General features: G+C 45.0%; 1 protein-coding gene across 13 annotated transcripts in view; it reads left to right on the top strand.

Annotated features, from left to right (window-relative positions):
• The window catches only part of LOC122574641 (AF4/FMR2 family member lilli), a 166933-nt gene that overhangs the window by 102744 nt on the left and 51184 nt on the right, over positions 1 to 13005 (top strand). For all 13 annotated transcript variants that reach the window (XM_043742511.1, XM_043742481.1, XM_043742471.1 and 10 more), the window contains 2 exons: positions 8659 to 8754; positions 10990 to 11026. In XM_043742511.1, coding sequence (XP_043598446.1) covers positions 8659 to 8754; positions 10990 to 11026 — 133 coding nt within the window. The remainder of the gene's footprint in view (positions 1 to 8658; positions 8755 to 10989; positions 11027 to 13005) is intronic.

The raw sequence follows: 13005 nt of genomic DNA, 5'->3' as shown, positions 1-13005 counted from the left end.
TCGCGTTCCCGTTTAAATCAACACCGCAAAGCGAGACTAGGTTTCCGGTGATCCTCTGAATCGAGTTTTCCGTAATCGACGATGCTTCGTTGCTCGTGTACAAAGTCTGGTTCCGCTCTCCGGTGACTTCCGATCGACGACACGGCTGTGATATTCGAGACTCGAATTTTTCGTCGAAACGATATATACGCGACAGTATCGAGAGAGAGACAGAAGCCAGAGTATTGGCCCGAAACAATTTGCCCCGCGTGTTTCGTGAACCCGATTCCATCGGTGCAGACAGCTGGACTCGATACACGGTTGCAATCGGGCTGATAAACTGCCGGCTGACCCAGTTCTATTCGTGAATAGAGAATAATGATGGCGCGGGAATAGCTGGCTCGCTCGTGGGAGTCTAGGAATTCGATCTTCCCGACTGCCTTCGACGAGACACGGACAAAATATCTGGTCCGGTTCGGAACGCCCATCGTTTTAACTCGTCCATCGTCCCTATAACGAGATTTTCGGTTATAATGTTCTGGTTTCGGGACCGATAAAAGCTCGCCCCAACTCCAATGTTAATTTATGGACACGGCTTAACAGCGATTATCAGCGAATTGATATCATTATGGAGCTACAATACTGTGACACGCTTGATCGAGTATCGAAATATGGTGGCAACGATGGGATGTCCTTGTCCGTGTGCCTGCCATCCATGGGGATCGATTAATACCTGGTCGCTGTGGGCGGTAACCGTTTTCCCTTTCGATCAAGATGTCGTTTAATTTCCTCTTCATACGCCTCTCTCGTGTATCCTCCATGTGTTTCTTGAATGTACAGTGGTTGCAAGAAGTATGTGCACACCGTTGTATTTATTACAGTATTTACATACCAATTAACTAGGTTCAAGCGAGTTACGTTTCTTATCACGTAGTATAACTTTCGTACGATTACGAAGATTTGTAATGAAATGTAATCTGATGTAAAAACACTTTGTGGGAAAATATGCGCACATGCAAATACCTTTTTTAGCCACTGTACATTACGGTATGTCTCTTGATCGAAATCGCTGTAGGATATGATTGGGGAAATGTTGGTTCGTGTAGGTCGTTAGGCAAGCGTTTATCAGCCTGTCATACAATAGATCGTTTTCTGATTGTAGAAACTTTCGTGACTGCGTTCTCTTAATTCACTGTTGAACGTCGCGTCGTCGGCACTGAGACTTTTACCGTGTTTCCTGTTAGTAACTAAGTAAATTAACTAAGTCACTAAGTAAATGCATGCTCGTATTGTAATTTTCTGCGTTGTGTCGCTTTAAACATTCATCAGAAACAGTAACGTCAAAGCGAATCTTGATCCGTACGAGTGTCGTTATCCATTCCGATAGAGAAAAGCAAAAAGGGTAAAAAACGGAAGAAATGTATTTCGACAAAATGTCGCTTTTACAACCGCGAAGTGCAGAATAAATGTGTGAAAAAAAGGACCGATATATCCGTAGTACGGAGGAAGAAAGGTCATGTATTTTACATGTGTGTCAAATTCGGAAAACATTATTCATTCGACATGGAGCAATCGTGACAACCACTCTGTACATTTCCAACAATACATCTTCGAGTATCGCGTCGTTTCCTTGAAACCGTAATGAAACGAAACGAACTTTTTAGTCTCTTCGAACAAGAATATCCTCTCGAATGTAGAACGTTTAAGGCTTTCCGTTTCAGCCTTCTCTTGACCAGCGTTTCTTTCATTCATCATCGAATCGATATACGTCTGCATAATTCAACAGCGTCAGAGGACCAGGGACTCGAAAGTCTCGCAGATTCGTCGGCGAAACGGGACATCCGTTCGCGCCGTGTTTCCAACGAGAGGGAGAGGAGAGGAGAGGAGAGGAGAGGAGAGAGAGAGGGAGAGAGAGAATCGAGTCGTTACCGTTCTCCGAGCTTTTCCACTTTCAGCGCGAATTTATGACGATACTACCGGGCAGTCGTCGACGTTGTAGCTCCGCTGGGTTCAACTGTGCCCCCTTTTCCCGCCGTATCCTCCTTCCTGCAGACCGGCCTAGCCGTTTGGTATAGAAGCACCGTCGAGGCCCATGAATTATTCTCACGGCTCTGCCCGTGGGAAAATACGAGAGTTGCGCCAGTAGGCATCGTAAATGCGGCTGCTAATTGCGCTCGCCGACGACGACCGTTAGCGTGGATCCTGAATATCGCGTTCTTTCGCCACCGTTATCGTCCCTTTCCCTCGCCCAACCCTCAACCCCTATATCGGACATTGTCCGCCTCCGTCTCCGACTCGACGAGCCGCCTCCATCCTGCGGTGTTCCTCTTTCTACTCTGTTCGTCGATTAATCGAGAGATTTTCAGCTTCCATTACGGTTGACTAGACGGCCTCGTGCCCACGGCGATATTTAGGGAGCAAACTCTTGCCGGACGATCGCCATTGCCGCAGGATCTCGCGTTCGAGCTTTTTCCAGCTTAAATTCGATTCCCGTGTAGCCCCTATAAATCGCGGCTAATCCAGTTTTCGGCCCACGCGCACGGTTCGTCGGGCTCTCTCCGCGCATTCGATCGCCGATTCCCAGCTTCCAGCCTCTCGTTGCGTTTTTTCCCTTTTGCGTTAGTTGGTGAACCGTTCTAGCTTCTCTCCGGTTTCGCTTTTCCATCCCCCTCCGGAACACGATCGGTTGGTTAACCGTACACGCAGGGAGAAGACAATTAGACCGAGTTAATAAGGTCAATTCGAGGTTGATCGAGTTAACTCGCAGCCAAATGCTTTGCAGTCGAGACTCGATACCCAACGCCCGACCCTCCAGATCATCTCGCGACGAAGTACCGTTTAGTTTCATTTTGGTTTCACGATGGAAATGTTACCCTTCTAACGACGTCATATACACTCGTTCAGATTAGTCAAGTTAGTTGAATTCAAGCAACTCGAAGTACACTCGCATCACCAACGTTGTCCGTTTTCCCATTTAAACGTACGAAGTCCCTCCTCGACCCTTAACATTTTTTCGTATCGCTCGTCTGAATAATTTTTCACTTCTATCCGAATTCGTCGATTTATCAGCTATTTTTAAAATACGCGTCTTCTTTAGATATCGTGGGACGATAGAATTTTCATAAAGCGCGAAACTGTTAAATCCGACGATCGTAAGCTAAAATCGTAAACAGAAAGAAGAATAGAAACTCGAAAGGATACTTCAAGTAGACGACAGGTTGGCACCGATGAATTGGTTTCGGTGGATGGCTGAATTCCAGTCGCTCGACTAATCTGAACGGAGGCTTCTATCTGACCTGTGTATGAAACTGTTAGTCACATCTTCGAAGGGAAACACCAAGTGTTCACCTATGATCTCACGGGACCTCTCGAACAGACGTTTCACGGAATGCCATTACGACTGCGTCGCGTGACGAGATAAAAATACGCGCCCGTATTCCTCTTCTCCCTGGAAAAATCCGTCGCGTTCGTCGAATGGAATATTCGACAAGGATAATATTTATCCGAGAAACAGAGCCAGGCTGTCCGACGTTTGGAAAAACCATGGCTGAAATAAAGGATTGCATCGAGAATGGTGATGGCGCGCCGTAAATTCACAGGGGGGTTGATCGCGGGGGATAAATAAAAGTTGCAGCGCGATATATCCTCTGTGTGAAAATGGAATACGCGTTGAACGTGACGATCGATCTGCAACGGCGAATCGGCATTTTCGATTCCATGGTCTTCCCCCGTTGGTCCATTAGGCGAGCACAGGGAAACTGCTCGTAGCTCAAGGTCCCGCAAATGCGATCTTGCGAGTTTCCTTCGACAGCCATTGCATCGAGAGTCGACCACTCGGTAACGGGTTTTCAATCCTCCTCGCGTGCCCAGCATAATTATCGAACTGCATTACGGTGCTCGTACGACGCACCAATAATACACCCTCGTTCATTAGGATCAGGCACCGAAAACAACAGTTATTTTTACCATTTTCACGCAATTAGTTTTGACAAATTTTTGCCTCCCATTCGCGTAACGACGAATGCAGAAAATGCTAATCTTTTAATCCTTTCCCCCGCTTATCTGGATCAAGTATTACGTTCTATGGATATCCTAGTATTTATGAAGAGGAATGTGTACGTATTCCCGTTCTACGATCACGATTTCGAAAAGACTGGATGGTCAATAATAAAACAAACGATATTCGTTATCGTTTGACAAATTACTGGCGGAGGGTCGCCTTCGTCCTCTTGATTCAAGTTCCTTCACCCCTTGTCGAGGCGCAGCTTTTGTAAATAGCCCTAGCTGTGACGATACATGCGATTTTGTTGGCCGGCTCGTAGTCACGCTACGGATCATCGAACCCCTTTGTTCTCTCGCCTGTTAGGAATAAATAATTCAGCGACTGTCGCGGAGGGCGGATTATCTTATCGTGGAAATTTTCGGAAGTTTCTTCGCATCAATCGGCTTTATTCGTTCGATCATTCGGCGATCCTAATCTGAACGTCATCAGTAAACCGGCAATATCGTTTTGAACTGTATAAGTTGGAATATCTGTATAAGAACGGTGTGTGAGGGTAAAAGGAAAGGAAATTCAATTTGGAACGGTCGATTTTCTTCTGGGAAGTAACGCGTTCGACTCGGGTTCAACGTTTCGATCCCATCGATCGTGGTCCCACGGATCCATTAGATGGCTCGTGGAATCCCCATAACTCGCGGTGGCGTTTCGTGTTCACGAGGAATAAAGCGGCTGGCCGCGAATGTAACTGGTTCGCACGAAATGGTACGTCGCGCGGAGAGGGTGACTCAGCCCCCGGAGAATTCTCTCCTCTTGGCAAACGTGTCGAGTCCTTTTTCGTTCGGCCCTGTGTGTCGTTCGTCGGCGTCGTGCCCGTGGTCGTCGAGCGGCGGGATGCAAATGGACGATTTCGTACGCGAGTCACGCGTGTCTCGGAGCTGCACACGGCCGAGCGAGAATAATAAGTCGCGATTAACGACACCAGTTCGTTCGCTTCGTTTCGTCTCTTTTACTTTTTTTTTTTTCTTTTCTCTCCACTCTTCCTTTTTTCTTTTCTTTCTTCGTTTGTTCGCATCCCTGAATCGACAGCCGCGAACGATTCTGCATGCGAATCGCATCTTCGGTTCGACCGCGTTTTTCTCTCTGTTAACTCACCAAGGTTTCTCTCCTGTTTTCTCTTTTGCAGATCGTGAGCATTCGCGTACCGGCCTTTCATTGTACAAATCGATTAATTAACGCTTTCCGGTACACTATAATAATATCGGTAGCTACTTAGTTACACGTTTCCTGTTATTATTATTTTTAATAGCGATACAAAATGATACGAGAATCGTACAGCGTGCGAATACTAAATCTATTCGTTGCAGATATTCAATTATCGTTGAAAATCGTAATTGTTTCCTTGTTTTCCACGAAACGAAGGAAACGATCGTGTGGCGATGGCTGCTTCCTTTCTTCTCTCGATAAATTGCCGACGATCGTAGTTCGTCTTGTCTACCATATTATCAAAGGTTTAATGGCATCTATTCTCTCTAAAAATTCGATACAATCGGAAACGTGTAAACATACGCGTATCAGAGAGAATACAGTCGTCTCATAGATTTGGTCTTCCATTGTCCTTCCCGCGAATGTCGGTCGATGATACGCATGATCGAAAAGCAACAGCGCCAATTAACGCAACACTCGCGTGGACGGTCGATGACGCGATTTTCGTTGGTGGGAAAATGTGGAGCGGAAAAATATCGGAACGTTAACTGGTAACGATGTTCTGCCGTGCGTTTCCGCTCGAAGGATAACGCTGCCATTGCCGTTCACCGTTATATTCACGACGCGCCGCGATACATTATGCATGATCGTGGAGCGATCCCGCCGCGGTTGCATTATTCTTTTTCGCAGGACAATCTATATATCTCTGTGTATATGCGATATACAATATTTCGCGTATCGTTGCGCCGTGTTTTTCCGCGGACGCTGCATATTTCCCAACTCGATTGCTAAACGATGAAAACCCTATTCAACGTTGCTGGAATACGCTGATACATATGTACACGCATTACCATTCATATTCGGACAATGTAGCCGATTTGTAACAACAGTGCATGAACGTTAACAAAATGCGTAAACGAATGAAAGATCGATGATCAGAAGCAACATTTATCAGCCTTCTGTACGATCAACAGATATTAAACGTATTTGATTGAGATTTAAAATGAAAACAAGATCGAAACATGAAGATTCAAGGATCGCGGTAGAGCCGAGCGTTCGATAATCTCTAATTTACCATTCTGCGTAATAATAATAACAATAATAATAATTCGTCGATAAAATTGATCGATAAAATAAAATAAGAAACTAACCGTTGCTCTTTACAATGAATTTCTTCGATCGCATCGCTTTGCCCCTTTGAAAGGAGAAAGCTCGTTTATGGAAGCGTGTGGATCGTCAGGTCGAAGATCTGTTTCGGTTGACACGCGTGAGTGCCAAGCGGTCGGGCCAGATCCCCAATTTATCGCGCGTCAAACCGGTAGAGATGTTCAAGAACCTGTGACGACATACAGGACCCTCTGGAACATCCACTTCAAACCGGAGATCTTTCGTCGAAACGAACGCCCTCAGCTAATGCCACTCTTTAAAAAGCCTCACGTTACTTTACACAGTTTCTCCGTCTCTGCGCTCAAAGTTCTTGTCACATCGCACGCGTCGCGCATTTGGTTGGTCGCGACGAACGTCGCACGAGGACGCACATTCGTGTCGACATCGTCGACGATACAGCCCGTTTTCCCACGTTGAATAAAACGAGGAAGACATCCACGTCCACGTTTCTCGACGCACGTGCGTTACATAGCGCGTGATTCTCACGTGGGCAGTGTTTAAAAGCGACGTTGATTGCGACGTCGACTAAGCCGTGTCACGGTTACAACGTGCCACGTGCACGTAGACGCCGACGAACCGTGGATAGCTCGATATTCACGTTTCTGTCATCGAAGCAGGAACAAACAGGCGCGAACTTTCGCGAGCTTGTCTTCCAAAGTTGTATCGGCCACGGTGTAGAACTTTGTCCTATCGTATATTGCTTATACGAACAAGCTAATACTCAGCTTCGAGTATGGAGATTCATAGCCGCGCCTCTATTAACGGAATTATTATCGGACGTAATTACAATTGCAGCAATAGGCGTTCTCATAATCGATCAATGCGTCATAATCAATATATGCGATCGTTTATTTGTATCATGAATAAATTCCACGTTTAAGGAAGGAGTAGTTGAACGAAGTAGTTGAACGCGATACAGGAATAGCTTAAACAAAGTGATAAACGAGCATACTCGATATCAATTTTCCCGAGCATTATCTTCTATTAGTCGGACTAATAATACGAGATGAAGAGATTCAGTCGATTATTCGGGAGTTTTATGATAATGTTATTTACCATGTAAGTGCGAAGATAGATATCTACACGTACATCTCGTAAGGACGCTTATAAAAATAACGCAGTAACAATAGTTTTGTATTTCCCAATTTTATTTGTCCTTAATAGCCCTCTGACGCGAAACTGATGCGTCGTAAATATGCCGTTTTACGCGACAAAAATAGAAACACAACGTAGACTTTCTATTCGATAGAAGGAAATTTGCAATATTTATCGATTATCCCATTATCGATGCCAAACAGCGATATCTGTGCAAAATTCAGATATCGAGATTCGAAGCAAGTTGTAAGCGTAAGGTTTATTGATATAGAAATCGTCGGGATTGATGACGTACGTTATCGTGCCGAAGTTGCAGTCGTAGAAAAGATGGATATTCTCTTTGGCTATTTTTCATTACCATAGTAAGGGAATAACACGGAAATCCGACTTCCGGGTAACGCGTTGAAATCGTCTCGCCTTCCTCGCGAACCTCGTACGAAGAAGCAGCACTCGAACCGGTCGAATTTTCACGGCTGCATAATTCGCCGTGTAACGCCGGTAAACAAGCTCTGTCGTTGATCGTAGGAAGAATATAAGCACACCGACGAGAGGCTTTTGTCTCGACGGTCTTTGTTCGCGTCGACGGATGTCTCGACGGGTCAATGAATCGGTCCCGACGATTCGCCGGTGGAAATGCGTTTCGTTCAGGCCGCGCCATGCCGATGTACCAGACTGCATTGTTCGCGTGTTTGCGACTTCCACTCCATCCTCGTGATGCACGGCGTGCGTATGGACGTTCGTTCGTTCGCTCACGCGCGCGCACGTGTTCACGAACTCGAGACCACGGCCCACTACGTTAATAGACACGAGTTCCGAGTACCTGGTCGCCGCGGCTGATCATACGCGGAATTCGTGGACCTCGGTCCGGTGCCCGTTGACGTAATCGTGGCCCAGATGCGCTCGGTCTTACGCAAAAGTACTCGTTTTCGAGACGTAGCACTTGCACAAGCCCACGACCACTGACGCGATGCCGCGATGAAAGGAAAAGGGTCACCTCTTTCGTGGCTCCGACAATGGGCGAAAGAAAAGGTGACGTGTTTTCTCTGCATTCGAGTCGGTTTACGTATCTTCCCTCTGCTCTTTCTTCTTTCGTTCCTTCCGAGTATGTACGTGTGTCGATGTTGAGAATTGTGTTTTGCGGACGAGAATCGAGGATGAATTACGCTCGTGTGCCGGCTTAAACGTTAATCGACGTTCGATCGCTTCTGTTTCAGGAAATGAGCATGCCGCCCACGCCTCTGTCGGCTATCGCCCAGACGCCGAGAAAGGAGCCGGAGTCGAAGTTCACGTTCAATCCTGTGCTAGTAAAGGTGAGCATTGGATCCTGTCTGTTCGTGTAACGAATTTTGGTACGGTATAGATAAACGCTCTTTTTTCCATTGTTGCGCATCATTAAAGACTATAGTATATACGCAGAGATCTGTGCGTAAGTATTGTCGGGACACGTGCTAGTTTCGTACGAAGCATGATAATGAGCGTAAAATATCAAGCAAACCACTAATCGATCGGAGCTTTATATTCATACAGAGTCGCGATCCAACGTGCACACGCGAAAGGCATACGTTTCTTACAACTATTTCGAAGAATCGCAACGATATAATAAATCATTTTTCAATTGAAATCCCAAGATTAAAGAACGAATGAAATAAGACACTCCAAGAAGCGTACTCGAAATTACCAAATTCAAGATAAAATCGTCTACAGTATATATAGAGCCAAATAACAAAAAAAAAAAACTCATATCATATGGATATCAAAATTATATAGACAGATATACATAGGCAAGAAGAGAATTAATTCTATTATGTGAAATTGCGAACATTCTTATTCCAGTATTGAATAACGTGCATCTTTAAAGTATAATTTAACGTTTCAGGCGTAATAATAATTCTCAAGGATTTCGATAATTTCCTAATGATTTTTCGAGTTTACTTAAATTCTTATAACTGCTCCGATACTTGGGAGCTGTACTGTGTGTACATAGCGTGGTATAAAGTGTCGCGTGAAATTGAGCGATCGCGTTCCCCTTGATTACAGAGAAGCCGTGGCAAATCTTAGGACGCGTATCGATCGTGGAAACGTTTCGAATTGTATCGAGCGACCGAGAAGTGTTTCGTGCTACTTGGCACTGTATCAAGAAGCTCGCGCTCGACCGAGACGGACGCCTTTCGTTGCGGATAAATCGGCTTTCGCGCAACGCCCGTGTGTCCGTTCTAGAAAACGACCGGCACGGCCTGTTAAACGCGGAATTTCGGTTTCCTCGTCGTCCACAGGCCACGCTCGCGGTCGCTGAAAGCGCGAGTCCGATCGATCGATGCCGGCGTTTTCGAGCCGAACAAGCTGTAGCTTTCGTGCCACTTGGCTTCGTGTCAAGAGTTTCGTGCGCTGCCGAATGTCGTTTCGTATCGTTTCGTCATTGTCGGCGAGAAGAAGAAACAAAGAAACGTAGAAAGGAAGGACGAAAGAGAAGCGCGCGAGAGTCAGCGTGGATAAAGGGGAAAACGAGCCGCGAGATATCTGGTGAAAGGCGGATTAATTTCTCGAGACTCGTGTTTTCCTTTTTCCGATGCCGAATCGCGTGGGCGCTCGCGGTTTTCCACGCTGCTGACATTCGTCCGACAGCTACGAGGCGACGCGATTAATCGAAATTCGCAAGACCGGAACGGTCAGCCAGCTTTCCCGCGACGAAATCTTCCGACGTATGCCGCGACCAGTTTGCTTCTCGAATTTTATCTCTCACGGAACAGTCGTAAAACATGGCGACGTGCTAAAACCACGTTTACGTTAGGCAACTACAGTTGAGATGACCAGGTCGTTCAACCAAAAATAGAAGAATGGGCTATTTCTGGTTGAACGGCTACAAGTCGTTTCAACTTGGTTGACACTGTGTTTACGCGGACTGTTGCGAACGAGTTAAGGTAGATCGAATCGATCGATCGATCGATCGATCAACGGTAGCCCAGTGTAAACAAAGTCTTGGCGAAAACATTAAAGCGGTACGTTTTCACGTGGAATATCTTTTACGACACAAAAATGAAGCGGTACGTTGGTCTATGGTTACACTGGTCAGATTTATCAGCGTTCCGACGAATTCTTCGGATAAAACGAATATACAATTTGTTAGGAGTACAGTAGTAGTTTATGAAAATAATAATAACGAAACGCTCGTATTTTCTCGAATTATAGTATAATCTCAACAATCTCGACGTTAATATTATTATCGTATTTTGTTATTTCCATGCTATGATTTCAAATATACTTCTTGCAGTTTCCTATCAAGTTCGCAAAGTCTTGGATGAGTTAGTCTCATTTCGATCTTCGAATCCTTCAAATAGTTGCATTCGTTGGGAAATGTATGCCGTAAACGTATAATCGTGTAATCACGATGTATCCATAGTTGTAACAAAATTCGTTCTAATAGAGTAGAAAATAGTTAAATTCGAATCGTCATTCGACGCGGCAAGTTCGATCGTGAAGTTACGTTTGTAGGTCGCATTTCCTGTTTGATATTATCAATTTTGAATAATCGGTGTTTTTCTTTACAGTTGACCGAGGTGACGCCGCAGGAAGCCACGAAGCCTCGTAAGTAAAGTTTCCAGTGTGTGTTGCATGCCTCGTGTTTCGGGCTAATCCCCCGTCGAGTGGAAATGCTCGATGGCGCGATCGAAGACGGCAATCCTGTTACCTGTTCCATTCGAACGCGACTCTAGTCTATCCGATGCGCCGAAAAGCTATCCCATTATGAGACTGACGATAACAAGCCTCTCGGTATTTACCAGCTATCCCCTCGTTGGAAATGCTTGAACGGACTACGACGTTTTCTACGCGATTTCGCGTTAGTCATACACTCTCGATCGTTCCGTACGAGATTTTACGTAAAGTAGATTCCGTTTTAAAAGAGCAGCGATCTGTAAACGGTCGGTAGAGCCTTGCAGAAAAATTGGCCTCATTTCGTCAACGGTTGTTTAACATTTGTAGCCTATTACGTAATTAACTTTGGCGAAACAAGAGATTTTTATTACCGTAGGAAACGAGTCTGATTATCCGCGGTGCAGTGCGTGACAACGATGAACGCTCGGAAACGGATATTTCGGAACGGTTTAACTTCGTTTCCCCTGTTCTTCTTTTCCGCTCTTCTTTTCCTCCTTTCTCCTTTTCTCTTCTTCTTTTTTCAAGTTTATTTACTGTTTCTGCTTTTATACTTTATACGCGATAATGGTCATGACGAGACTGCCGCGGGCTAATTTAATCGTTGCACGCGGCGTTGTTCGCGAGTCGGTCCTTTTCAACCGGCGAATCTCGTATTATTCTTTGCAAGGTGAAATATTTTCATAAAACCGCAGGAATTATTTGCGTGACGGCCCCCGTTGGAAACAAAGTAGCACGGCCTATGAAAAACCTGTGGATTCATTGCGATCCGCAAAAAGCCCGAACGTCAATTTGCAGCCGCGTTTCGCAGTCACTGACCTTTTCCATTAACTCACCGTCCGGGCAAATTTATATTTGACTCCGACGGTTTCGTATACACGGTTATACGCGTTTATATGCGCACGGACGGACAGACGGTGGGAAAATATATATTTCGGCGACGCGCGGAAAATTTACGTTACACCAGCTGATTCGATAACTGTTTACCTTAAACACCTAGAACTTTTTTAGAGGCACGTAACACAGTTGCTGTGGCTGACTGTCGTGTGATTTATGCTTCATCGAGTATCAGATATAAAATGAAACGTTGTCCATTCACTGCCTAACTATTTTTTACTTGATTCAGTTTTTTCTTCGTTCGTCCATAAATTTTTCCTCCTGGTTGTCGATAGCTGATCGAGTATGAGGAAGTTCGTATCTCGTTTAATTCTATTTCAGCTTGAAATAATAATTACTACGCGCATAGATGTATACACAGACTGAAAATTTCGAACCATGTTTCCGACTACGTTTATTCCAAATCTTCCATTAATCTTTTATTAATCTGTAATGTTAATCGAAAATCGATATTACGGCGATGGCAAACGCACAATTGCGTTTCGACAATTACTTTCATTTCGACACATCGTCTACACACAGCGATTTCAAACTTTTCTCTCGCGGTATATTCGCCATTCGGTCATAACAAACGCATTTTCATGAATGAATAAATCCACCGATAGCCGACGATGACAGTGTGATGGAATATTTCCATGACTCATTGTATGTTCAGCTATAGTGTTTCGACAGTCGAACGAATCTAGATTTTATTTCGACAAATACAAAATAAAAATCAACTGAAAAAGAGCCGATAGATAGTTGACACACCGCGACAAAAGATCAACCGAGATGCAAAAAAATATTTGTGAATGGTCACGTTTTACAAATTTCCGATTTACGTAAACGTCGGTCCGTGAAATTCGAGGCGCGCGCCACAAAATTTTTACCAGATCCCATGTTTGTTCACGAAAATCCAAATATTTAGTTAGCTTTCGGCCTGACTACTCGCATGCTGGCGCCGACGTCACGGCTTGCCACGCGTATAACGGGGACCATTGTCAAAAATGGAGAATCACGTCGCGCCGGATTGTCCG

Source organism: Bombus pyrosoma, linkage group LG2 (genome assembly GCF_014825855.1).
Source record: "Bombus pyrosoma isolate SC7728 linkage group LG2, ASM1482585v1, whole genome shotgun sequence".
NCBI classification, from domain to species: Eukaryota; Metazoa; Arthropoda; class Insecta; order Hymenoptera; family Apidae; genus Bombus; species Bombus pyrosoma.
This window is presented reverse-complemented; position numbering and strand designations above follow the sequence as displayed.